The 27,636-nt window shown below is 41.3% G+C and overlaps 3 protein-coding genes and 1 pseudogene across 4 annotated transcripts; all 4 read right to left on the minus strand.

Moving 5' to 3' along the window:
- Window positions 1–5,067: 5,067 nt before the first annotated feature.
- Window positions 5,068–8,569, minus strand: polr1f (RNA polymerase I subunit F). The gene is made up of 4 exons (XM_070922028.1): window positions 8,268–8,569; window positions 7,490–7,631; window positions 7,168–7,376; window positions 5,068–6,586 (listed from the first exon to the last, which is right to left on the minus strand). Exons 1-4 carry the CDS (start codon window positions 8,567–8,569, stop codon window positions 6,073–6,075), a joined length of 1,167 nt encoding a protein of 388 aa, XP_070778129.1. The 3' UTR covers window positions 5,068–6,072.
- Window positions 8,570–11,500: 2,931 nt separating this feature from the next.
- Window positions 11,501–17,519, minus strand: LOC139299399 (transmembrane protein 196). 2 transcript variants are annotated; one of them, XM_070922298.1, is made up of 5 exons: window positions 17,355–17,519; window positions 14,915–14,971; window positions 12,412–12,547; window positions 11,745–11,863; window positions 11,501–11,572 (listed from the first exon to the last, which is right to left on the minus strand). In XM_070922298.1, the coding sequence occupies exons 1-5, from the start codon at window positions 17,517–17,519 to the stop codon at window positions 11,501–11,503; spliced, it is 549 nt and encodes a 182-aa protein (XP_070778399.1). The 2 variants fall into 2 exon arrangements, with proteins under 2 accessions (XP_070778399.1, XP_070778400.1); XM_070922299.1 differs by lacking the exon at window positions 11,501–11,572 and adding an exon at window positions 11,576–11,593.
- A 2,482-nt stretch (window positions 17,520–20,001) lies between these two features.
- On the minus strand, window positions 20,002–20,823 carry LOC139299234 (4-galactosyl-N-acetylglucosaminide 3-alpha-L-fucosyltransferase 9-like; annotated as a pseudogene).
- Window positions 20,824–22,283: 1,460 nt separating this feature from the next.
- Window positions 22,284–23,375, minus strand: LOC139298821 (4-galactosyl-N-acetylglucosaminide 3-alpha-L-fucosyltransferase 9-like). The gene has a single exon (XM_070921601.1). The coding sequence runs from the start codon at window positions 23,373–23,375 to the stop codon at window positions 22,284–22,286; it is 1,092 nt and encodes a 363-aa protein (XP_070777702.1).
- Window positions 23,376–27,636: the final 4,261 nt, after the last annotated feature.

Raw genomic sequence — 27,636 nt, forward strand, 5'->3', positions numbered from 1 at the left:
GGATCATTTATGTGAAATATGTTTACTGACTGATTCTGATTAACTTTTTTCTCCTCACCACAGTGCCAGAACTGCTTAGGAACAGAGGCGAGTTGGAAAATATGGACAGCGATGAAAAAACCCCACCAGCAATTCTCGTACAAACAATAAAACAAAGCTTCTGAATGAACGAATGTTTATCTTCCTGGCTTCACTGATCATAGGCAGTGCTGGAGCAGGACTCCCCTTCAGCACACCCTCATGTAATCACAGCATCTCATGGCTTCACAGTACATTTCCCCTTATATCTTGTAATCATGTAAATATGGCACAGCACAGTATTTGCTCATTCCGCTGCATATTTTGGGGGTAAGCTTTGTAGCCCTTCCTGCATCAAGTAATGTATTTTTTTTACCCTACATGTGGATGACAAAAGTCCTGTTCAGTACAAAACGAGCTCCATACAAGCACTGTTTATAAAGTTAATAGCTCAGCAGCCACCTATTTGCAACAGAGTTATCACATTGTGATTGTTTCTGTAGCTTTTTAGTGAGCTTTCATTAATCACAACGGTGCTTTAGTTGCCAGTAAATGGAGCTCCACTGTTAAAAGTTACTGATTCTTGATGATTCAGTATAATCATTTCAGTCTAAAGATTCTGTGTTGAAGATGTGTTTGTACGTGTGCTTAACACCTCTAGTGTGTGGAGCCCAGCAAATGGAAATGTTTTTCTCAATCTAAACATGAATGCAGGAGCCCCCAGGAGGATCAGTCAACAACTTGAGGATGATTTCCAGTGTTTCCCCCTCAGGAAATTCTTGGAGAAATTCTTTGGAAAAGCTTGTTGGCATATCATCTTTAAAAAATGTGCTCTCATCTCTCGCACAGCTTCAAAATGAAAGTGAATAAAAAGTTGCATACGTGCTGTTATGGAAAATCACAAGACTTGGTAAAACCGCACTCCAGCTCATGTTCACAACACTCACATGTGCGATTACCAGAGCTTATACAGATGCTTATAGTTATTATAGATTATAGGCGCTCACTGAGGAAAACTGAAAGATCTTTGGGTCTTTCTTTATAAGTTAAACATATTTGTCCTATGTAGTCTTTGGTAATTAAAATCCGTCTGCTTGGCAGAGTCCGCGGATGGTCCACTGATCAGAGGAGTTTCTTTCATCTTCGCGTCAGTAACTTCATTAAGTGCTTTTCCACATATCAGCTCTAATATACACATCATCAGCAGCACCCAGGCCACCCAGGTTTCGTCTTTCTTCTCTTTCTATCTTGCCCTCTTTCCTATACATACCTTCAGCTTGGCTCTGCAGTTTGACAAGGTTGTCATAAAAGTATAATAATAAAATATTTAGTTGTGTCCTGGGTATTGTCCTGTAAAGCTACATGACTAAACATGAGATCATTTTTTCCAGACTCAGAAGTTTTTTTTCCCCCCTCTTTTGGCTTATTTATTTTTCTGTGGTTTTGGGAGGCTGTGGCTGAAAGTCTGATGATATGCTGTGTGTGTTCCTCTTCTTACCCCTCCCCTCATTACTCCTCTCCACATTTCTTCTTTCCTCTCGATTTATATGCAAAAGGTATAGGGAGTGATAAAAATATATTTTTTTACATTAGCTTGTTGTTCCACAGTAAATCACTGTGTTCACTCTCACTCTCACTCTCATTTATGTGTATGCTCATGATTTGGCCTCATTCTTTCAATATTAACTTTGTCTCTGCGGATGATGTTACTATCATAATAGCTACATACAGTTAAGATTAAAACTAACTTTTTGTTTTTTACCTTTTGTCCTTTCCCTGCCATATTTCCCCAGTGCTTTGGGTGTAGGAGTTCCAGTTTGGTCTGAACACTGTCTAGACGCCTATGAGCCTCCCATTAGCTCCTGATTACACTGAGCCCTATTAATCTCACTGGGCTGGCTGGCCAGGGCAGAGCGCACACATACACACCCATGTGCACGCATACACACATGTGCACGCACACACACAAATAAATACAAGTAGGCAGACACAGAAAATCAGATGAAAATTCAAATAAACTAAAGATATGTGGAAAATTATGAATTAAGATGTATTTCTGTGCGCAAAATAACCAAAGAATGGAAAAACACTTAATAAATGCTAGATATCAACAATGTGAATGTGCAAATATTATATAATATCAACATGTGTGTATCACATTTAGTTCCAGAGAAAAGCATCCAACCATACATGTAAATGTCTTTCTGTCTATACATAAAAAGTATTACGCACCAAGGAAATATACTGTATGTACATACTTTACAGATGCAGTGGTGGGAACCTATTCAAATCCTTTGCATGCATAAGAAAAGAGAGAGCATCTAGAATTGAATATCCTACATTCAAAACATGAAGTTAAAGTATTAGCAGTAAAATGTACTTTAAGATAAAATACTCTTTCTGACGGTGGATGCTCTCTCTTGTCATTCTTTACACAACTAGTTATTTCGCTTTTCGCTTTTTTTTACATTATGAATGCCCCCCTCCCTCTCTATTAGGACTGGCTCTTGACTCTGCCTTCCAGTATGACAACACATCATACAAACCTGTTCTTTTCTAACATAAACCAGCCCTTAAAAATGTCGAACAATCGTTTAAACTTTAAAAATTATGCAGTCTCACAAAATGAAAAGCTCAACTTAAGTATTATTAGCCAAAACGTGTTTCTATGTAGGCTACAGTCATTTATATATATATATATGTGTGTATATATGTATATATTTTGTTGCTGTCCACCTGCAGAATGTTGCACACACTCAGAAAAGGTCAGATGACCGTTCAGTGATCACTGGACTTAGTTGAACACGATCCTCTATTATCTGATGTTATTTAATAAGTTGTTACATTAACACGTTCACTGATGACTCGCTGAGGTATGTAAAAGATAATGGCTGTTTGAAAACCAAAACACAATTCCCTTGAACAAAATGGTGTCACACCCATCTGTTGTCGCCAGGGTTACTGAGGGCAGGACTGTGGGTGTCGGGTGCCAAGGAAACAAACTATGGGAATCCAAGTCATCAACCAAAAGTAATGTTTACTTTTGGGGTTAATAGTGTGTGTGCGTGTGTGCGTGTGTGCGCATGTGCACTTGCATACGTGTGAGTGGACATTGATCCTTTGGGAAAGAGTTTAACACTTGAGCCCGTCTGTCCAGGCTATTTGCCTACCTGACGGAGCGTAAAAAACAGAGATGCAAAGCAGAAGTGCCAAAAATCTCTCAGAAATGCCTTTGAAAATGCCATAAAGGGATTTCATGGATGTCAGTAGGCCTGTGAGAGATGGGCTTTGATACGACTCAGCCCTGGCTGGGCTGCGTTGGAGGATATATGGCCTCAGTTGCACGGCTCTGACTGGTGGAACACTTAAGGTTTTATGACCTGCTGCCATTTGGGGCTCTGGGACAGAGAAGAGTGCCGACCACATAACTAATTAGGCCTGGCCAACGGGGGTGTGCAAGGATGGGGATTTGTGGATTGTGGGTTGTGGATGTGGTGTGTCTGCATGAGTGAGTGAGCCAGTGAGTGTGTGGCATGGGTCTGTGTGTGTGTATGTGTGTGTGTGTCCTGAACCTGGAGAATTGCGTCAGGGAGCCGTTTATTCTCCATAAAGACTTCAGGGGCTCTTTCATGTCGGAGCCGCCGGGCCTGGAAACTTTGACACAGGAGATAGAGAGACACGGCCAATCTACACACACATTAACACACACACATCAGAGACCACTCCTTGAGAGGCAGCAAGAGGCAGACAGAGGTGTATGAAAAGATAGTCTGGCCAGCTCATCAAAAACAGAACTCCTCCTATTGTCTCACCTCTCTGGCTACCCCTCTTCTTCTTCTCTCCATTTTGGAGGATCATGAAGATAAACGACCGTGCCTAGGTATGAGGGTCCAGTGGCGGGGGGGGGGGGTTCAGAAGTGGAATGTGTGTGAACTGCACACCGCCTCCTATAAATCAGGGAGACAAGTAGGAGGAAGAGGAGGAGGAGGAGGGAAAGCAGGATGGGGGAAGAGGGGGAGTCAGTGTGAGGGAGTGATAGAAGGAATGACTGAATGAATGAAGATAAATGAGTGGTGATGGAGGGAGGGGGTACAGGTGCAGGAGAGGTGCACACAGGCTGGGGTTGAATTCGGGCAAAAGAGTGATAAATGCAGGGGGTGGTCATGGGAGGGCAAAGGACAGTGAGCCATTTCCAACTTTTCAGATCACTGTTTTTTTTTATCTTTATTACTGTTTTGTGTGTTTGTACAGTTGAAAGAGTGCAGCCTGCACAATCAGAGGCCATTCAGAACCTTTCAGAGCGACATGTAATGACTTGATGATTATGAAACAAGTTTTAAACAGAGATAATGTTCTTCTTTTGTGTTTATTTTGTGTGTGTGTTCTACTGGAAGCAGGTTCAGCCCATTGCAATGAGTTAGTTCATTAACAGCGTGTAAATAATCATTTGGTAACAATGCAGATTTAGATGTTGGCAATCCACTAAAGGAATAGTTTAACATTTAGGGAACTATACACTTTCTTGCCGAGAGTTAGAAGAGAAGATTGATACCAGTCTCATGTTATTACTGTAAAAATATAAACAATTTCTTAGCCAGGATCAGTTGCTAGGCAACCAGCAGTTTTATTCCCCACAACTATTCATTGAATAAACTTATAAACACTTGTGGGGTTTTCACTTTATAATGACCCTTCAATTCTGCAGTTCTAACGGTCTATAACTGCCTCTGAGCACAGATGTATATGATCAGGTGTGACAGATGAGGATGAGCCAAGTTAATTGCAGCTCCTTATCTGTCCTCTTTAGGCAGCTCCTGATAAGCTCTCCAACTCTTAGCACCTCACATCTTATAAGACTCCCCACTGAAAGGCAGAGGGATTTGTGTGTGTGTGTGTGTGTGTGTGTGTGTGTGTGTGTGTGTGTGTGTGTGTGTGTGTGTGTGTGTGTGTGTGTGTGTGTGTGTGTGTGTGGGTGGGTGGGGGGGGGGGGGGGTAAAGAAAACAAGATCTTTAGGCTGTCTCTCAGCACTTTATCACTTGACACCCGCTGTTCAGCATAAAAGCGTTTGTTGTGGGAGGGAATTTGCCATGAAAAACAAGAAATCTTGGTATTAATAATCATTCCCAGGATATATTTTTCTCATTATTTCCAAACTGGTGATCTTCACAGCCCCCTTTCATCTTCAAAAAAAACCCAAAACTGTCATTTCAAGTGATTCTGAATGAGAAATGGAAGCTGGGTAAACATTTCAAAATATAGAGCTCTTTAATTGGGATGAAAATTGAATATTGAATTTCTATTTCTGTTGGTTTTCAGTAAAAGACAGACGACACCGCTTCATGTGAAAACTGTCAATGCAACACTGAAACAGAAGACAGTGAAACAGCAAAAATAATTCAGGACTGCACCGTTTGTCACTGTGCATGATGCATTTCTTGGAAGCCAAGTCAATATTGAAAATATTTGGCAGTAAAAAAAACATTCTCTTTCCATTGCAGATATTTTTCAAGACAACCCTCTCAAAGACTGCAGAGGCACAAGAGGCAATAGAGGAGAAGTTTCTTAAATGAAGCTTGGCAGTCTCAGTTATCTAGCCTTCCTTCTTCAGTATCCAAGCAGGAGAAAATGTCCCACACGAGGTAGGAAAGAATTAATATCAATTTATGCTTGTTCCATTTGGCTCCATAAATTCAAAGCAAACACCTGGCCTATTAGCTCTCAGCACCCTGTTTATAACATATGAAGTTGACACAGTTTCACTCCTGTGTTTTTGTGTCCCAGCATGGATGTATGAAGGAGGTTTGCTCCCCCATCAGGCAGCGTAAGGGAACTGCAATCCAACGAGGACTGATCTGTCAAATCTGCTTTTCCACAAGCTGCACAATGTGACTGTATAAAGGCTCCTTCTGAAAGGCTGACCGTCTGTTTAAATAATTTTAGGAGATCAGAAGAACACACCAGAAAACTAATTGTCAAGGTACGTCAGTATACTCCTCAGTTACTAAACACAATTAACCTGATTTCCAAACTGAATACAGAATGTGATTAACTCTTCAGGCAAATTGCTCAATGCCACTTTTCCTCTTCTTCTTGGATTTTGGCGGTTCAGGATCTTCACTAAAACTAGATGTGACATCTGTACCAGTGTCACGGTTCCTCTTTTTGCTTGGCTTGTCACTAAGATAACCGCTGGAGTCACTGCCGTGGACCTCCATGGGAGAGACCACAACCTCCTCCTTCTCCTCTTCTTCTTCTTCTTTCAGGTGTTTTTCCTTTTTCTTCTTCTTCTTTTTCTTTTTACCAGCTTCATTGCCATTTGCTTCATCCATTGTTCCATTCAACTCTGGTGTCGTGTTGCCATCCAACTGGCAGGAGGTTGCGCTTGTTACCTCCTCTTCTGTCTCCTTCTCTTTGACTTTGTCTTTCTTCTTTTTCTTCTTTTTCTTCGGCGTGTCGTCAGGAGACTCCTCTGTGGGTTCTGGGTCCGGTTCTGTTTCTGGTGGTTCTGGCTGGTCTGTGGGGACGACGGACTCTGAGCTCTCACCCATAGCCAACAGCTCCTGCACCCTGTAACACAGTAATCAATGAAGAGTTTTCATACATCTTTCCACAATATTATACAACCAGTTTCTACAACATAAGTCAAGAGTTGGACTGAGGTAACTGTCAATAGATTTCTAATGACTATAAACTGATACTATTTTTAAAAGGTACTGAGTAAAACAAGAAGTGTGAAAGTTATTATTCAGTGTGCGTAGCTGCAAAGGTGACGCCAAATCATTTTTTCTGTTTTTTGGCCTGTATAAAAACTTCAAGGGCCTGTTGTCTTCGAATAGCCATGTACCTTTTTCTTGACACTCTTTCTTCCTTGACCAAACTGAAAACAGTTTGTTTGCATCTCATAACTGTGGTCCAGCATGTTCCTGCATCAAGTGAAGGTGTGTGTGTAATTATTTGTCCAGGCGGAGCACAGACCCCACCCCCAAAAATAAAAAACTCTTCCACACGAATCACAAATGTGATATATTTTTCAATCAAAACTGTGAATTCTGCCGAAAGGTGACGAATTCTCAGCTATTTAACAAAAGAGAACACCGATTAGGATTTTGTCCCCCATCGCCCCTCCAACCACCACCACCATCACTTGCCTGGTCCTGTCCAGTCGTCCTCTGATCAGCAGCACCCCCACAGTGTCAGCGTCGAGTGCCGTCACCTCAAACTCCAGCTCTGCTCCGATCCTCGGCCCCGCGTCCCGCCAGGTTTCCACAGAAACCAGGTTGGGTTTGGGGATACTGGCGTTGAAGCAGCCGTGCACCAGGCAGCCCACATGGCTTGCTCCTAGTTTGTTCACCTTTCCCTGGGAGCAGTAACACAGTAGATAAATAAAACAACTAGCATAAAAGTAGCATCACAGCAAAGCAGAGACTCACATAAGTAGTAACTGCAGAGGGCTGTAAATGTAAATCTCACCAGCAGTTTCTGTCCTTTCTTGGGCTGAAAGAGAACAAAGCTGGCCTCTACGTCCATGTGGATGTAGCCGCTGTCGTCGTAGATGTCTCCGTGCTGACCCACTATCCTGATGTTGTCATACGCCAAGGGTACTCCCTTTAGACTGCGAGAGTCAAACAGGTCAAGTTGAATTAGCTTGGCATGAAGCCAAACAGTTTGGTTTTCTGTCACATCAGCTCCATTTGAAACACAGCACAAATAGCTGAAATCCCATTTGCACATAATCACAACAGAGTGCCGGTCTGTCTTCAAGATGTCATCTTGTGCTTAAACGAATGGTCGAGTAAGTCGTAATACTAGCTTTACTTTGTCCAGCTGCAACATAAAATGCTGCATACACAGTACTGCATCAATACTAATAATCCAATAATGTAGTATAACACTGACAGGGGCTGCACAACGAGTACTTTTACTTTTGATACTTTAAATGCATTTCGCTGCTCACACTTGTGGTGTACTTCAGTAAAAGTTTGAATAATGGACTTGTACTTGTAGTGGAGTATTTTTACCTTGTGGCACTGCCACTGTCTAAATACTTTCTCCACCACTGCCAGAAACCAGCTTCGTTTCCAGTTAATTTGCGGTGTTGACTTGTTTACAAGACAGGCTTAACCTTGCACAGTTTTAGAAATGGTTGGCATAGGCTTGTGCGTGTTTGTGGACATTAATGGTGGTGTGGTGTGGCTACAGAAAACGTTGTGTCGAATAAAACAAAAACGGGTGTCTCCGGTGTTGTTACCTCTCGGAGAACTTGAGCAGCTCGGCCTCCAGCTCCTCCTGTATACCCGTCCTCTTCTTCTTCAGGTACATGGGCGGCAGGCCGATGTGTCTCCGGTGCGTGTTCAGGACCAGACACGAGTACGGCGCTGACAGCAGCTCGGAGGCGGCTGCGAACGACGGGATAGAGCACGGGACCGCGCCCGCGTCTCCGCCCGGTACAGAGGATACCTCGGCCGGTTGCACTTGAGTACTGGCGGCGGAGACCTCACCGGACATTCTCACATGTTTTGGGTCGTCTTCAACATGCTCGAGATTCGCCATACTGTTCAGGAAGACCGGAAAAGTACAGAGAAGCCACTTCCGCTTTGAGGAAGGCTCACCAGCTGTTGAAGCGTTAAAAACATTTCTTTATACTGCCGCCTGCTGGCCAGGAGGTGGAATAATAAGGAAAAAGGTAAATAGTGATAGTTCAGCAGACAAAATACTAAAGTTCCTTGTACCTGATCTGTAATTTTTGACCATATTACAGTTTTATTTACATATATAAACAGAAAACCTTAAAATAATGCGTTTTTTTATGATTACATTTTTGTTTTACTGTTGCATATAAAAAACCCTTCATAGTAACAGAACATATTTATAACTTGTATAACAATACATTTTTTGAATGGAAGAACTCAGGTAAGTAGTACCACTGTTTCAGAGTTATATTTACTCACCCAGCCAACAGGGCAAAGTGCACAACTGTCCTGAGGCCCCCCAGAGGCCCCCGAAAGCAGTATGGCAATGGGTTTATGGTAATATGATTAATTGTAACTCTGTTTGGAAGAATATGCACTTCTAAAGCACAATATCAACTAACATGACAAGAGTCTTCAAGCTGGGTACTGCTTTATTACCTGATTTTAGGAAGAGGGACCCTGTCAAAATCTAGATTTAAGACTATTATTTTAGATGATGCTGTGCTTACTTGGTGCATATAAATTGTGTTTAATCAGACAGACAGAAAGGCCATGTAATATTCCAGCAGAGTGATATTGTACACACTGCACAGAGAATGGGAGGTTAATAGGGGTCCAGTAGGGCAGTCCCAGCAGGTTAATCCGGTGTTGCTCCCAGTCCAGACAGTCTATTTACTCCTGTGATAAATCACATTCACAGACAAAGAGCTTCTCATATTCTTTAGAACAAAGTTTTACCAAATTGGTTTGAAATATTCTTGAAATTAAATGTTTGGGACAGTTTTTTGATAACTGACATGAGTCTTTCCTGTTATTGAAACCACAGAAAATTATTACATTTCATCACCGACATGCCCTTTGTTATGTAAACTTTCAGTTGTGTACTGACTCGCCCGGCAAGGATGCTGTTCATCTCATAAGAGACAGTCATTGATTCTGTATCCTGTTCTTGCCTGCAATGGCACATTAAGATCATTAGGGTGACCTGAGGTGTCAATTAGTGCAACTAGTGCACATGTACACACATGCACACACGCGCACACAAGCGCACACATGCGCACACACGCATATAGACACATGCATAAACAGATACACTTGCAGACACATCCACACACACACACACACTAATCTAATGTTGTGGTTTTCTGACAGAGCAGCACCACAGGAGGTCACATGATTCAGCATTTCTCACACACACACACACACACACACACACACATTTGCACACACATACACATACACACATTCACACACACACACGCGCACGGTGCAGTGCAGATCTGGTGCTCTCTGGGGCACCATGGCCCACTCCTGTCTGTTGTCACGGTGATAAATAGTGACGTTGGTTTCTTAGTCAGCAAGAGCTCCCAGCGGCTTCTGCTGCTGTGGGCCCCAGTTAACACACACATGCACACACACACACACACACACACACACACACACACAGTGCGGTGCTCTCTGGAGTGGGCAGGCACCATAATGAGGTATTGAGCAGCATGATGTTGTCAGAGCAATTGTATATCTTCATTAGAGGTCGCAGCTGTGTGTCTGTCTGTCTGTCTGTGTGAGTGTTTGTGATATTTATTGTTTATATTTCTGCTTTTGCCGTGTGGAGCACTTTATCTCTACAGGTTTGAGAGGTGCTATAAAACAGATTTACTTCATTGCTTAACTTTACGATGAGTGTGTGAACCTTGAGCAGAGCCAAAGGCATCACTGTGTTAAACTGTGGTCCCACAGGAATGCACTGACTTCCTAAATCCTGCTCCACATTGATTATGTTGACAGTGAAGAGCACAGGTTTTCATCGTGTGATAGTGTATCGAAAACCTACTGAAAGGTGGCTACAACACTTTCATACTTAAACACACACGCACACACACACAGATGCATAATGTACACACATTTCAATTCTAAACGGAAATCATCGGTCTTGTTCAGAGTAAAGAGAAAGGATCTGCATATTTTGGGATCATAAGACCAAAGTCATGTTGCTTCTCACTGTGTGTGTGTGTGCAAATGAATCTATCAAACAACAGATGCAATAAAATACTACACTAAATTCCACTGAAATAAATCATCACTCAGATTTTTTGTACTTTAATTGAATTAACCTTTATAAGAAGCATTTATAAAAATATGTTTGATTTATAGCTACGGCTAGATTCCTGATATACAAGCATGGATATACCGTACAGTACATTGCGCATCACTGTATTTTCATGTCAAAGCATACCATTATCAGACGATACATACAGTTTACTGTAGGCTATCTCAAGCTCTGCATTCCATAACAAGACAGAGGGAGAGAGAATAAGGACGTTGAGACTGAAATAGCCATAGCTCTTCAAAACAAGTGAATCAGCTGCATGCTTGGTTTGTGCTCATCACTTTGAGGCATCTGATTGGATAAAGTCTATCCTTCCTGCTCATTAGTTTAAAGGTCAGATGATGCCACGCAGATGTTTGTCACCTGAATTATCACCCAGATGGCAGCTCTCCATCCTGGCTGTGGTTTGAGTTCATCAGAGGGGGTTTGAATCCATGTTTGCATAATTATTCAGAAGCACAAATGCCTCCCTCTTGTTGTCAAAATGTCCTCACTACTCCGGCGGCGAAGAAAAGGGTTCCAAGGCAAGAGACCTGGTTTCACTCCCTGCGGTCAGGATATAGTTACTGTGTGCGCCGCAGGATGTGTAGAAAGAAGTACATGCTGTATTGGTCATCTGACAGCAAGCGATGCATGAACTGTCTGTTTCAGTCAGTGCAAGTGGCCTTTGGTGTTAGGTCGTCATGGTGATCCTGGGGTATGTCCGTTGTAGGCGATCTGAGGAATGCCGTTACTGGAGTTGTCCAGAACCTCCTGTTAAGGGACACACAAACACTCTTGATAACTTAACATACACTGCTCAAACACAAACTTTAAAATCTCCTTAGGTCTTGAAACATACATTTTCCTACAACTGTTGGGGCTAAAGGCCAAACTGGTGACCAAGCTGACCAATGAGACGCTTCCTTTTGCAATCATGTCCTACCTTCTCAGTCATCTCGTGCGAGTGGTGCAGCGAGTGTTCCCTCTCCAGGAACATCCTCTGCTGCTCGGAGCTGGCCAGGCGACAGGTCAGCCACGTGGATAAGGTACAGGAGGAGATCCCTGGACAAGACAGGAAAAGGGAAACAAGCTGGAGAAATAATGGAAGAATTCATATTTTAAAGGAAGAGCGGGCTGTCCCTTCTTTAGTATTTTATACTTTGGCACAGACATTCATGTCCCCCACAGGTGATCCCTCAGCTTTTCGTCTGGTGCCACCATCAGGTATTTTAGTATGGCTGGACTCTTAGAGGAGCAAGAGACAAACATTTTAGGGGAGACCCTTAAAAAAAGTGTCTAGTGGGATTTGATTTGTGGAGGAACATTTGATCGTGTGGTCTCCTGTGATAGAGGTGGAGCTACGATGAGTGTGGGTGATTGTAATAAGATTTACAGTTTTTATAGGTGACAGATGAACAGTTGCTTTACCTGTAATTTAAAACTTTATATCTACTCTCTTGAGACACTTGAACAAAGACATATTCTGACAACAGTCCTATATTATGACAACATACACATGTCACATACAGTAGACATTAACAAATGTGTTCAGTTTCGTTGCATTGCATTGTGTTGTGTTGTGTTGTGTTGTGTCATTTCTTTTTGTTTACCCAGACAGGCCAGAGTCATGGCAGCCAGATGGATGGAGTGCATGGAGTCTGGTCGTTTGTTCAGCGCCCGAACAAACTGGAAGTTGAGGATCCCACCAATCAGACCACAAATACAGCATGCTGAAAACAGGATCATCTGAAGGACAGATACAGAGAGGAAGGTTTATGTTAATGCCAGCAGGAGAATTGATATCCTATCAACAAAACTGTAAACAAACTGACGAAATGCGATGAGATATACAAACTACTACTGGGCTTCCATCTCCATCATTCTGCAGTTTTGGACCACAGCTGCTCTGATGAGTAATGCGTATCAGTCAAAATAAATCTCATTTCCTATTAGAAAATTGGATCGCTCTCAAAGCACACGGTCTCCTCCAGAAATATTGCACGACCTGTAAATATGCTTGCATCACTCACTTGCTGTATTTCTGCTTGTGTGTGTGTGTGTGTCATATTTGTGCTTTAGACGGTTGGTGAGATTTTGATTTCAGTATTTGATCAATCACATTTTATGGATTACTTTCTTAGAACTGTAATCAGCCACTGGAAAACTCAGTATGAGAGTCTCCCAGCAGGATGTCATGGGGAAATGATTGCAGTTCCGTTACTTTGCAATCAGAATAATAAAATCCAGTCGATTCAGATCTACTCCCTGTTTATTGTGTATGCACGTGTGTCTGTGTTTGGAGTCCAGGTTATCTTTCATTGCTCCCAGTACAGATGCCTTTAGTGCCTTTAACCGCATGGAAAAATGCATCTCCAATTTCAGTCATTACCCGGTGAAGTGTGGAACGCGGCTGGCAGGAGTCCGGAGCCAAACCAACCTAATGCAATCATCACCCCACAGGCTGACAAGGAGGGAGGGGATGGAAGGAGATGAGGAGAGGAAGATGGAGAGAGCCAGAGCATCGAAACGACTGGGAGGATGAGATTGAACAGAGAAGGTAGAGAGATGAGAGTGATGGGAAAGGCACGAGGATAAAGATGGCGACAGAGACAATAGATGGAGGATGGATTGGGTGAGACAGAGGGAGGGAAAGGTTGAGGGATGTCTCTGTTACAGCAGATTGTGCTGACATTGATCCATCATTAGTGCACTCCCTGCAGGAGACAGAGAGAGTCAGAGAGAAACACGAGGACTCTGACATACAGAGAGACTGCGAGGCAATCGCTGAGCAAAAAAGATGGAAAGAACAACAGAAAGAGAAGAGGAGAGGTGACTGCTTGTCTCCTCTGGTTTCCTCAGATGTCTTTTTCAGAGCACGCTGTATGCACCTGCTCAGGAGGACAACACACACACACACACACACACAGAAGCACCTTTGGGTGTTTATATGTACATTTATTTGCATCCTTCAGAGTGCATACTTATGATATTGATGTGTATACTTCAGAGTTCACGTGTGTGGATTCATATTTGATGCTTGATTGGTGACAGCACATAATATTGAGTGTTTTCATGGAAAAGTGACAGTATTTGGTATTCAAAGTAAATCATCTTTCAAAGGAAAAACACTCAGCTTTTCAGTACATGATGATGAATAATGATTTGTGTTTCATCTTCAACATCTTTTAAAGGCCTCAACAAATACCGCTCACCTCAAAATTTGTGTGTCTGAATTTACTCTGAATTTTGTTTTGTTTGTTTCTGTTAGCTTTGGCATCATGACGTCTGCAACAGAGGACATAACACTGATAACATCAATACAGTTTATAGTGAATGAATGGGCCTCAAAACTCACCAATCAGTGAGAATCTTACTTAATCTGAGCAAGTTTGTTTAAGGTGAACGCAACCAAGAGCTAGAGCGTCAAGCAGAAGAGAGTACGAATAATGGACAGGCAGAGAGATTAAATAATGACTTACATTCTTCAGATTTGAAGTTTTACTTGTGAGAGTGGCCATTTTTCAAAAGCAGAAAATGTTCGTCTTAGCTTAGCATAAAGACTGGAAACAGGGGGAAACAGCTAGCCTGGCTCCGCCAAAAGGCAACAAAATCTGCCCACTGCACCTCTAAAAAGTTCACTAATTAACATGTGATATCTCAGAGTTATGTGCCGGACTATGTCTTGGCCAACACCAGTTGCCAGGCAACCAGAGGAGACTCCAGGGAGTTACCAAGACATAGTTGGGCACATCTGTGGATTTTAGAGATGCTGACAGGGGGATTTTGTTCACTTTGGACACAGCCATGCTAGCTGTTTCCCCGTTTCCTGTCTTTATGCTAAGCTACGCTAAACTTCATATTTACTGTACAAATATGAGAGTGATATCGAACTTCTCATCTAACCCTTGGCAAGAAAGTGAATAAGTGTATTCCCCAAAATAATGAATGATTCCTTTAAAGCATGTGTCATATCACTGGAGAGCCTTTTCTGTTTGCTGCAGCAGGACAATGCTGTTTATAGAGACCACAAACTAATATACATAAGACAGGACAACAAAAGAGACTACTAGGTCTACTGGGAAACAAAGCAACTAAATATATACATGTACTTACAATAAGACCTGTCCTCTTTCGAGCACACAGCACTCCGCACATCCCACAGACCAGAAACTGGAAAGAGAGAGTGAACAATAAATCAACAGTTTGAAAGGTTGCAGTTAGTTTGTCATTAAGAAAATTACTAGAATTTAAGAAAAGAATATTAAGAAACTATATGAAATGTAAACTATTTTCATCAGCCCCTCCTCCCCGTCTTGACGGCAGGAAGGGTGAATGTATTCTTTACACTCTGTTATTCAGATGTAATTTTCTCCCTCTAAAAATAGAGTGTCTCATCGTGGGCGTCCAGCAGGAAGCCATGTTGTCCTGGATGTCAGCGATTCAGACTGAACTGGAACAGAACGTTGGTGTATTATTCTGGCAGAGTGGGACAGCACTATGAGCTGCGAGCTGCATTGTTTTGCTGAAAGTTGTTGGAAGCAGTAATCAGTGTGTGTGTGTGTGTGTGTGTGTGTGTAAAGGGAGGGTGTGATGTCACTCTTTGGCTTCCTCTCATTTTCAGTCTAAATTTCAGTTACAGTTCAGCTGTTGTAGTCTTAAATTCATTTATTGGTGTAATATGAAGTGGAAGCACCTTTAAATCTTTTTTTCAGTTAAGCTTGAAGGTTTATTCTTAACCTTTTCTTATTCATAACTCAAGGCGCACGGATTTCTTAATTTAAGCTACTTAAGTTAGTTTTCTTAATTGTATTGTTAGATACAAAATAACAGTTTAAATCTGTAGATATAATATATCACATAGTGTACCAAGTTTAAGACTCTATATGCCCTTAAAGGAAAACTGAAGGACTGACTGGTTTAAACAGAGACTGAGGTTTTGATTTAGATATTACACACTCAAAAAAATGGATCAATGAATGAATGTAACAGATGACCTTCCAGTTATCAAAAAGTTGCCCAGTAACTTGGAACAATAATAATAAAATAGTTAACTGGAGTAATCTCATGTGTAAGGAAACGAAATGTACTGACAAATAATCTGATATGAACTTTCCAGTTTCAGCAGGTTGGACATTCAATCTACTTCTAGGACAGCGGTCAGTCAGTCTTAATGACTCTCAGTCTCTGACAGGAGGTGTGAACCTTTGGGTAATCACGAGACTCGGGTGGCTGACTCAGCAGACAGCATTCAACAGCTGTGAGGTTGAACGCTCAGACGTCACGTTGCAGAACAGCTTTGCAGCAGCTTTATACACACTCTCTACATGCACTCACACTCAAATACACACCCTAATGTAAAAATCACTCATTGCTTTCTCCCTCTTTTAGAGTCTTTTAGATACTTCAAACTTTGCAATAATCTGACACAGATATGTTTCTTTATGACTCATATTGTCTGAGCTCCAGGCACTCACAGTAACTCTCAGCAATAAAAGACTGACTGTGTTTCTCCAGCTGGAGCAGCAGTCAAGTAGCTGATTCAAAATTATATATAGCTGCTAAAGATGTCCGAAACTCAACTTTTTATTGCTCAGCAGCAAAATCAAGACAATGAGGCAGAGAGTGGCACTGTACAAGGAAGGAGACATATGCAGAAGAGTGAGAGGATGATTGTGTGTAAAAGCTTTGACCCTCCCAAGACACAGAGCAACAATTCAAGCATGAATTAATGACAGCTATCTTAAGTTCCAGCACATCTAGAGGCCAAATGACTCTGTGTGTGTGTGTGTGTGTGTGTGTGTGTGTGTGTGTGCATGTGTATGTCTAACATCTAATGGACAAACACATGAAGTCCGATAAAGGACAAACTTAGCCAACATGTTTAATCCTCACCACCTCCCGGGGTGCTTCGCAGAGGGCTTTACACCATGCAACAAGCCACAACTTCCAGTTAGCGATTAATATCAGATAAAGAACCACCAGTATGAACAAAAATCAATGTATCTCAAACCAAAAGCTTTTACTGCGCCCTCATAAACAACAAAACATGTGATATGCATAACTTAACGCAGTCTTGGACCATATAAAAGCCCTTTATTAGGAAGACATTAGAACCCTTTAGAGGAAAAGCTGATTTTTAAGTGTTTTTAAATGATATTTGTCGAACCAAAAGGTTAGTTGAAGTTATAGCCTAGTCCTTATTAAGTATTAATATGAAGCATTTAGAAGAAAACATCCCAAAAAGAGATGAATTAGAACACAACTTCTACAGGTAGGTTCATATCTTCCAGTCAAATAGTCATAATAAAACAACAATGAACCTCTCTTCAAAGCAGGATAAATAAGGCCAGTTATATTCATAATACTTTCATACATGCAGCACACATACACTCTGAATGTATCTCAAAAACCTTCCTCACTGAGGTGGAAAAGTAAAAAGGCTGATAGTTGAGTTTTAGCTGTGTCTCTACCCTCCACAACATCCCTGGAGCTACTTATCCTCCCTGAAAGTAAATAAGGAAAAGTAAGGACAGAAGTTGTTGCCAGGACGTACACAGAGTCCGCTCCACACCGGGGACGCGTCGCCCTGCTGCGGCTTGTGTTGGCCCCGGACCCAGCTGATGCCCACCGCTCCCAGGACGATGCTCGCCACACCCAGGCCCACCTCCACCACGGACAACAGGAGCAGGCTCCACAGGATCTTGCGACTGGAGCACATCCTGCCCCGGGCATCTCTCCAGCTCCAGCAGGAGGAGGCGGCAGGAGGCGGGCAGAGGGAGGAGGAGGAGAGAGGAGTCCGCTTCTCGGTGCTCCGAGGGCGGCGCGGCTCTATACTGCTTCACACCCGGCTGGAAAACGGCGGCTATCCGAACAAGTAGGTCCAAGTGGAGTAGAGAGGTTAAAAGGAACCTGAGAGGCTCGCAAAGTACAAACAACTGGAGGAGGGAGACAGCTGGCTCTGCGGTCGGATGTTGTTTGTGAAGAGAGAGGCTCCGCTGAAGTTCCTCCGCTTGCTGAAGTGCGTGTGTGTCGCCTGGCGCTGTCCAAGGTACTTCAGCACCACTGCAAACACACACACACACACACACACACACACACACACACACACACACACAATGCACAAATTAACGCGCACGCACATGCGCCCAATCCAGGGCCGTAGCCAGGACACCAGCCTCCGCCCCCACGTGGAAACATTCAAACACCACAGGTATATACATTATGAGGAAGCAATCATTATTCAGTTGCTGATAAAGTGATAAATTGACTTACTCCCTGACTCTGGATCGGTTGAAGAAACTATGTGAGCTGCTGACGAAAGAACATGTAGGCAAGTTTATTTGTAAAGCACCTTTTAACAACAAGGTCATTCTTCTTCACATAAGACATAAAAAAGCTTGAAGTCTATTTATTTATAGGACTTTAAAAAATAAAAAAACGAACTTAAATGGAATAAAATACAATTACCAAAAGAATGAACAGTTACAGTGCAGCAGAGTGCAAGCAGTGACCAACAGAAAAACCTTTAAGTTTGAGAGTCAGAGCAGGTCTCAACTTCTCTGGGAGTTTGTTCCAGATACCGCAGTGCACAGAAACTGAACCCATTGATATTATCACTGCACTGAGATGATAAAACAAAGGGATTCACATGCAGATTTTAGGGATCAGGGCTTGGATTGCTTGGAGAGATGACAGATTCACAGATTGTTGTTATAGAAATGTGATTGTAATAAACATGTATTTCCAAAAGTGTCAATTGCAGCAACACATTTAGCCTTTCCTGGAAATGGAGGGATCCAAGCCTGATAGTCCAAATAATCTACAGCCTTTTATTGCTAAACAATGCATCATGTCATCCCACCCTGCCTCCTCCTATGAGCACATACAACCAGGAGCAAATTGCCAAAATAGAGCTCCACTGACTTGTGCATGTTTTCATTCATATTCATGTTCTTGTTTCAGGTGCTTGTGCCCTCCTTCCTCAACACTTACCTTTGAATCACATACTGACATAATTTCTGGCCCCTCTTTCCTGCTCTCACCTGGAGGGTGAAGTTTTGATATAATTATGTTAACTTGATGATGCTGAACACCAAATGAGATCCGGATGATGTGCTGATGTTTACTCTATATCACCTCGTAATAGTCGAGCCCACTGGGTCTTTATGAGTCATTGCTCTCATTCACAGTTGTGGTGTCACCAGGTAAAACAGGAAGCAGGTGACTTGAACTGTATGGCTGTAGATTAAACTTCAATTTGACAAAATATTGGACAAAACAAGTTTTATTAATCTCTGAAATGACCTCTGTTTGTATGTGAAAATGAAAAATAACACTAGCAGTATGGTTGAGGGTTACCATAATTAAATGCCTGTGTGGGTCTGCAGTATAAAATATATTTAGAAAAATCTAATTATCCAAGAAGCTACAAACTAAACATGAGGGGTACATCTAATGTACAGAATTCAATATTAATTAAAAAACAATAAAATATACAATAATATAAAAATACACACACTCACTTGTGAGCATGTATCATCTAGTAAGTTTAATAACATTTTAATTCAGTGACATATTGTGCTATAATAAGTATTTCTCATCATGCCAGCTATCAGTTACACATGAATGGAAACATCCTGATGTTTAACGGAGAGAATTCATTTAGTAAATCAGCTGTTCAGAAATGAGGCAGTATTAAAGGGTTTGTTCACTCAAAATATAAAACTTCTTCTAAAATTTCTTCTTTCTGCAAGTGATTAGAATACAATAGTCCAACGTTACAGAGAGTTCGTACAACATCACGATACAGATTCAATATCTATAGGTCATCACTTTCTTACACACCGATTGTCTCTGTCCAGTTGACACCGTATATCCTGAAATTTGGTGACTTTGATTTCTTATAGGTAAACTAAAGGATCAAGAGTTGATTTATGGGTTGAGAAAATGCTTCTACTTTGTAAGCAAAACAAACTATTTAGACAAATAAACCAAAAGATTTTTACAGGATTCTAATTCATCTTTTTAATAACTATATATACAGTAAATCAATAAAAGCATCACTGTAAAAACCACTTGTACAGATCAGGTACAACTCTGTACTCCTTGTTCATGCCCACATGATGACAGGCCTGGCAGATAGCGTGTGCAAACTCATGATTCTCCTCAGTAATATGACGTCTGGCAGTATAGAATCGCTGTCAATTAAAGTACCTCATATAAGCCTCATTATCCTTATCCAGCCTCAGGAGGAACTCAGCCAGTGTCGCGGCATCAGGAAGTCATTTACATGAATGAAGGAAGTACCCGGGGCAAAATCCTCATAGTTCCCTCTCGGTGGACCCAAAACTATTGGCACAGTGCCAGCTGTAAGAGGTCAGTTGAAAGTTTCTGTAATGTAATCTCTGTGAATTGAATTCTCGAAGGAAAGGTAGAATTTGCAGCTGCTGATAGTCTGGAAATAGTTTTCACCCTTCAAGAACTCGGTGGAGGAGCTGTTAAAGACGTCCACCTTGATGTGTTTTACAAGCTCTCTGTAGTAGTCGTATCCCACCCCTGATTTGTGGAGGTCTTTGCAATCCACAATCCAACAAAGCAGTTGTTTCTTCTTGGGCAGCACAAAGTCTTCATCTGTGTTCTTCTTGAGAGTCAGTTGCCAACGAATGTAAATGTCCGCATCCTTCCTGTAGCTCAAGGTTAAATTAAAAAGGCCTTGAATGCCTGCTATCCGCGTGAGTTGGTAGGTGAGTCCGTGTTAAACCAGATCCACCTCTGAAATCTGGCTCTAGGTGAGGTGGGAAGGTTGGAGAGGTCGTCCTGGATAGCTCTGTGAAATACCAAAACTGCATGAGCTCTGGAGTATAAAGATCTATCATCTGTGAGGTGGCAGCTGTCAATTTTGAAAAGCATCTTACAGTCTTGAAAATCAAACCTTTTGTTTTCCAGAACCACAGCAACATTGTAGGCTTGTCTGTTTGTTGGGTTGCCGCAGGGCTGTTTGGCTGTTTCCTAACCACTGACATGCTGTGAAAATTAGCCTGCTTTGCCAGCCGCCCTGAATGAGCCGGGGGAGGATGACATTTTGGAGATGGAAATGACTTATAGTACATTAAAGAGAGAACTATGATTCCAGCCAGGATAAAAATAACTGTCAGGGTGGCTCATAAAACACAAAAAATGGGAGCGGAAGCCATATTAAACCTGCAAGGAAAGAAGAATCCTGTTTCATGATCAGTGGCAACACAATCCCTCAGCAAGAGAGTTTGGTAACTACTAAATCAAAAGTAGCAGGGGAAAGTCATTTCAGAATTCATAATCTCAAGGTTGTCTAAAAATTCACTATAACCACATGTAGCATGAAAAACCAAACAGATGCTCATACAATGTTTGATTGGATCCAAAATGAGCATAATTTCTTCACTTTTGTCCCTCCACTAAAAAGTGGTGGCAATGATCATTTTCAAAGCAGCAAAGTGTGAAGCAGGTGGAAAATGAAGTCAAAATATTTGCTTGTCTCTTGGAGCTGAAAATGAAGTTGCTGCTTGGAAGGTGAGTGTGTTGATATTCTGCAGGATCCAAACTGAAACAGCAGGTCTGACGAGTGAACCTCAAGAACACGTACCAGCTTTTCTCTCATCCTTTGCAGGTTAGTCCCTTCAGGTGAGACTTTGACTGATGCCCCACCTACTCTTTAGCCCAACCAATACTGTGTCAGACTGGGCAGTCAAGCATATACAATTAGAAACAAAACAAAACTATTATTATCATTATTATTATTATTAGAGTAAAACAAATGTAAGATAATCACCTTGCCCCGATAAAATGAATAAAAGATATTGACATTATCAGCCAGTATCAGACATGCAAACTAATTTATTTATGTAGACATTACATGAGTAACTACACAGTCACAGTGACTCAGTCCGTTTGTATTAACCCATCTAAATAAATCATGTTTTAACCCGATATATTTGCATTCCCATCCATCTTCTTCAGCTGCAAAGCCAACCTTTTACCTACACGGGGGTGTGTTGATGAAATGCATAAAGAAAGCATGATGAATATATGACATGTCAGAAAACTGTCAAGAAGCTCCTTTGTCTCCAGGACAGGAAGACAGAGTAACCTGCGTGAGATGGACTTTCCTTCGGCAAACACTTCCGAACATTTGGTACAAAGAGTTCTTCTAAAAATATTGTTATATTATATTGTTACGAAGCAAACGCTGTGCTCCCTGCAGACCTTTTCACATAATAACAAATAAGACAAGAAGAAGACAAGACTACACAAATAGCAAATATTCACATTAGCAAAGTGGGAACCAATTCATTTTTGGTATTGACCTGTGGTGTGGTATTCCATTGACGCGGAAGATCGTCTTATCATGAGTATGTATACAGTATACAGTGTTCACATGTGCCAAGTTATAGGCAGAATATTCACACATTTTTTATCTGCACATGTGAGCCACCATCAAAGGTTTTCATGAAGAGTACCACTTATAAAGGTCATGAACTACGTGGAAATCCCTGTTTCTTGACATGTGGTCGCAAGCAAGGCAGATGGGCTGAATTAATTCATTGTTCATGGACAGGAGATGAGGAGTGGCTGTGAAGAACTTCCTCCACTCAAAGTAACACATGTATGCCTCATTATTCATGTCCAAGTAGAGCAGAAACTCTGCCAGTGACTTTGCATCAGGGAAATCATTTATGTGAATGAAGGCATCAGAGGGAAGGAATTGCTCGTAGTTTTCTCTTGGTGGACCCAAAACTACAGGGACCGTCTCTGCCACGAGGGGCCCGTTAACCTTCTCTGTGATGTAGTCTCTGTGGATCGAATTCTCGAATGAGAGGTAAAACTTACATCTAGAAATGGTTGAATAATAGTCTTCATATCTCAACTGGTGCTCAGCAAAAGCACCAAAGACGTGGATCTTAATGAGTTTGGACAGTTCATGATAATATCTTTCTCTCACTGCTGTTCCAGTGGCTGGGTTGTTGTTACTGACAATCCAACACACCAGTTTGTCTTTCTTGGGCAGAACAAAGCCACCTTTCATTTCCGTTTCCCTGATAGTGAGCTCATTCCTCACTGTGATGTCAGCGTCTCTTCTGTAGCTCAGTGTTAAGTTGAACAGGTGGTCCAGACCAGGTATCTTTGCCGTGTTAGTCGGGGATTCCACATTGAACCAAATCCACTTCTGAAAAGCTGGACGTGGACCCCGTGGCATGTTTCCCAAATGCCAGTCTATTTTTCTATGGAAGAAAATGACTCCCTGTGCTTTGCTGTAGAGGGATCTGTCATCTGTCAGGACACAGCTATCAATGTTGAAGTAGGTAGAGCACGCTTTGAAATCAAACTTCACACCAAGAGGCCAGAACCACAGCAGGACTATGGGCTTCTCATTTGAATCCATGCCTTCATAATGTTCCTCAACAGATAATGTAGATGTAGACGGGCAAACAGGAGAAGGGGGCTCAAAATATGGAAGGAATGCAAGAAGAGAGCAGATAAGGCCAAGAGCAGCTATCTTTACTAAGCACAGTGTTTTATTGGACGTTGTCGTGATCATCTGTGGAAGCAGAAAAAGAAACTGATGTGATCACTTTGATGAGTACATCATGAGTTGCAGCAAACAGAGTGGTGAAATGGGTGGAGTTTTTTTGGGCGCCCCTGGTTCCCGAAGGAGAAGTCCCATTCATTTTTCCCATAGACAATGTTACGTAACTCACAGCTGGAGCTTTTTTACAGCTTGGGTTATTAAACTAATGAAATCACTAGTCCAAGAGTAACAACTGCATAAGAAAATATCTGTTTCTTTGATTAGAAAGTCGAAGGTATAAGCTTGTGGACATAAAAACTTCATGGGTCTACTAACTACTCCCAAGGTGCATTTCGGCATGAAACATCCAATCACTGAGTTCATATCCAAGAACCTTTTACGGGTTCTCAGATGAAAATAATCACACAGGCACAGCATTTTCAAACAAGTCATGGAGCTAACATTCACTTTTTTAGCTTGCTAGCTATAGCTGATAAATCTGCCGTCAGTTCAGCCAGAAAAGTTGAGTGTCGTCAGATGAAAATAAGAACTGTTTGTCTCTGAAATCAAGGACCATAATTCAAAAACAAGAATATTGTACTGTGCGAGAGTGAAAAGCTTGACAGGCGTAAGAACAGTAACTATGGGGGGCGGAGCTTATCAAATGGTGAGTTATGTTGCATCTAAAATTATCCTTTAAAGAAATACATGAGATGTAATTATTGTAAGTAACATGCACAACAGCAGCTGCACATTATAATGCAATTCAATACAAGAGACTTTGTAATGCTAGAAACTTTACAATCAATATTCTTATTCTTTAGAGGAAATAAGATTATCACCACTGAAGAAAACATGCTGTTCTCATCTTTCCACAGAGTATAAGGCCTGGATGTTTCTTTCTGGTAGTCAGTAGACCAACTGTAGCGGGCTTTTGACACTTGAACACACATGTGAATACTGAGATATGGATGAGGCTAACCTCCGGAGCCCAACAGGAGAAACTTGTTGGGCTGTATTTGCTTACACTCCTAAACACGTTTTTTTAAGCTTAAGGCGGACCTGAAGATGGTGATCATTTTCTTTGTGTTGTACGCACAAATAAAATCAATGAACATACCAACATACAGTTTTCAAAATGAAAGGACAAACTTGTGGGAAACATAGCCATGATTTATGTTCACTGTTTTCCAATCTCCTCACTCTGCAGAAGCCACCCAACCCTGGTAAACAAACAACAGCCAACTCACAAAATCAATCAACCACAAGCTGGCACACACAAGCCAAACCCGAAGTATGAATGCATGCAAATGAAAGGACGTAAAGAAGAAAATGTTTACATTCTCTATTTTTGGACATTTGCAAGTCAAACCTGTAGTTCAAGGTGGAAGTCAAATGCACTTCATTGTCAGCTAAAGGAAGAAAAATGTTTCCATGACTTGTAGACAATGAAAGAGCAATGACATTAACACCGCACAGACCAAACAGGTCTCTCTCAAATATCCTATCCTGGTTAAATAATAATGAAAACTAATGAACAATGGAGGGTATCAAATCTGTGTTTGCATTTGATTTGAGCACTTGATAGGATGCTACACCACTGTCAGGGGTCCAAACAACTAAAATAAAGCTGGTATTGATTTTGTTTTCAATCACTTTCCATCATCTTGTCTGTTCTCGTTATTGTGGTACTAAATTCACTTTATTATATTATTATATATTATAACTTTCTCTGATGTACCATCTCTACCAGGAGCAGGATTTCCTCTCTGCTCCAATTAGAATTTCTTTTCCATTTCAGATAGTTTCTTATAATGTAATCTTTATTTATGAATCGTTACTTAAATAGTATAAATATATAACTTTTAATTAAATCCACATATATTTTACAGAATAACATATCACTGGATACCATATGAGAATTAAGAAAAAAGAAATGTAGAGTAAATCCTAGTCTCTGATTGGCTATTCCTGCTCTGAACATACCTGTGATTAATCATGTGATCACTTGAGAGTCGCTCTTAAAGGTCTCTCTTGCACTTTGCAGAAGTAGGAATGAGACTCTTGATGAATGTGTCTTATCCTTCACATTCAGTGAATAACTTTTTTACTCTTAAATTTGCTCTTTAGAGAATTCTGAAGTGTAATTCTTAGAGGTTGATAAATACAGTAATCATAGCTTCTTCTCTCCATGTGGACCCTTAGTTTCTTGAATAAAGCTCTCCACTGACAGCATGCCTTTCCCAGCCCTCACTAAAAAAAGGCTAAAAATAATCCAACATACGGTCTATTCCTCTCCTTTTCCTTTAATAAAATCAAAGCATTTGCACTGAGTGAACACAACCCACCAACATACACCAACTGATTCAGTGTGTGTGTGCATGAAGAGGTTTTTAACTGATCAATGATCAATCGACTTGCTGCAGAGTAAAAGCGGCTACTACAGGATACAAAATCATTGAGCTGTGTGTTACTATAAGCTTTACTGGTTCTTCAAGCTGCTGAAACCTTTTGGCTACAACAGAAACAAGGAGTGATGACCCACCAGATTAAAACCGACAAGAGTTTATTTGAACACACAGGTTAATGTGAGTTTTACCACTCTTTCACCTGTATGTATGATCAAGTAATGATCATATTAGACCAGTACACTAGTTGCTGAAAGCTCAAGTATGAGTTGTAGCACTGATCTCAACACAACATACAACATCAGCAGTGTTTACGTGCATGCAGTTATTCTACAAGGCATGTTTCAGCAAAGACATGCAACAACATTATGAAGGCAAGTTGTTCTGATTTGATTAAACTTAAACAAATGAGGGAAGTGAGGTAAAAATAAACACTAAATGAAATGTATTTCAACTCACCATCCATTGGGATCCTAATTTGACACCGTAAACAGATCAATCAGCAGCGGCTGCACCTGGAGATTCACATTATTATATATTTTTTTAATAATGTTTTTTATTTAACATTTTTGTTTTAAGCAGCCTTAAATGACACAATTTCCCACATTCCCGAGACCAGCATAGATGTTTTTGGACAGCATAGTTAGACATTAGATGTACAGTATAGTACGCTGTCGTTTCTGCTGACATGCTAACTGTAACTGTGTTATAGGATAAGGCTGGCATATTTTTCCTACTGTCAACGAATCCCATGAAAAGACCAAAACCAACAATGTGTTAGTCTGTCTCTCAATACTTTCTGACCTCCCTGTACTGACTGCAGCTCTCAGCTCCAAAGCCCATTTGTTCCTACTGAAGACATTAATCTTTAAAAGCAGGTCACAAATATATACTTAGTGCTTTCCTAAAACAGCTGGGCACTGTAGTTTTCAGCAAACGTTACACAAATAGGAGTAAATAATGCATTTGTTGGGGACTACGTTCGGCAGCGGATTACTATGTGTTAGCGAGTATTTCCAGCAGCAGGACGATGTATGTCTGGATGTATGGCACAGGGCAATAAGTTGTATCAGGGTTTAGACCCACAGACAATAATCGTTAGCTGGATCAAGTCATTGTTGATTCGAGTCTCTTTTACAGGATTCAAACATCACCAGACTTATCCTTAATATTTCTGTTTTTAATGGCCAAACTCAAGGCCGGCAGAAATGTTTTCTTAGATTAAAGCTAAAAAGTTGGAAAGATGAAACATTAGAAGTGAGTGTTGGTGGATTTCATGAATAAGGAAGAAACCAGCTGTTACAATATGACAACTTCACATGCTGCTGCATTGGTAAATCTTCATTGGAGATGGATATTCACATTCTGGGGCTTTCAATTTTCCAAGGTCAAGAATAACCGTCCTAAATTCATTGTTGTTTAATTCATGAAACATTAATATTCTAATAGCAAGAGCTGTAGTGGATACTCATTTATCTAGATGGACAGTAAACCCCAGAACATGTTTCACTTTGCTAGAAAACCTCAATGACAATCTGCCTGAAGTCATTTCTGGCCAGCCTGGATGTGGCGTCAGGAGATCTGCTCTTTATCATGTTTCTGGAACATTTGGTTACATAAGCATGTTTTATATCAGCAGCTTCAATAGAAAGTGGCTGTTCACTTGGCCCGACAGACTTTTATTAGTCTGGGATAAGATGCAGTCTTTGGCCCGTTGCCTGAACTGTACAGTGGCTTCTAATCAATGGCAGACTTGATGACACATTGGGTTTCTCTCTCTCTCTCTCTCTCTCTCTCTCTCAGCCTTTCAAACCAACAGACACCACCCATTCACCTCCTCCGTCTCCAGCATGTTAGCCCCTTTTTATTGTTTTAACCCTTAA

Source organism: Enoplosus armatus, chromosome 16 (genome assembly GCF_043641665.1).
Source record: "Enoplosus armatus isolate fEnoArm2 chromosome 16, fEnoArm2.hap1, whole genome shotgun sequence".
Classification (NCBI taxonomy): Eukaryota; Metazoa; Chordata; class Actinopteri; order Centrarchiformes; family Enoplosidae; genus Enoplosus; species Enoplosus armatus.

Excerpts from the sequence above, each read along its gene's own strand:
- LOC139298821 (XM_070921601.1), bottom strand. The coding sequence starts at position 23,375 with ATGATCACGACAACGTCCAATAAAACACTGTGCTTAGTAAAGATAGCT.
- polr1f (XM_070922028.1), bottom strand. The coding sequence starts at position 8,569 with ATGGCGAATCTCGAGCATGTTGAAGACGACCCAAAACATGTGAGAATG. Across the intron at positions 7,632-8,267 it reads CTGCTCAAGTTCTCCGAGAG|TCTAAAGGGAGTACCCTTGG; the intron begins GTAACAACACCG and ends TGACTCTCGCAG. Across the intron at positions 6,587-7,167 it reads GGACGACTGGACAGGACCAG|GGTGCAGGAGCTGTTGGCTA; the intron begins GCAAGTGATGGT and ends ACTGTGTTACAG.
- LOC139299399 (XM_070922298.1), bottom strand. The coding sequence starts at position 17,519 with ATGTGCTCCAGTCGCAAGATCCTGTGGAGCCTGCTCCTGTTGTCCGTG. Across the intron at positions 14,972-17,354 it reads CGGTGTGGAGCGGACTCTGT|TTTCTGGTCTGTGGGATGTG; the intron begins GTACGTCCTGGC and ends CTCTCTTTCCAG. Across the intron at positions 11,864-12,411 it reads CATGACTCTGGCCTGTCTGG|GGATCTCCTCCTGTACCTTA; the intron begins GTAAACAAAAAG and ends TGTCTTGTCCAG.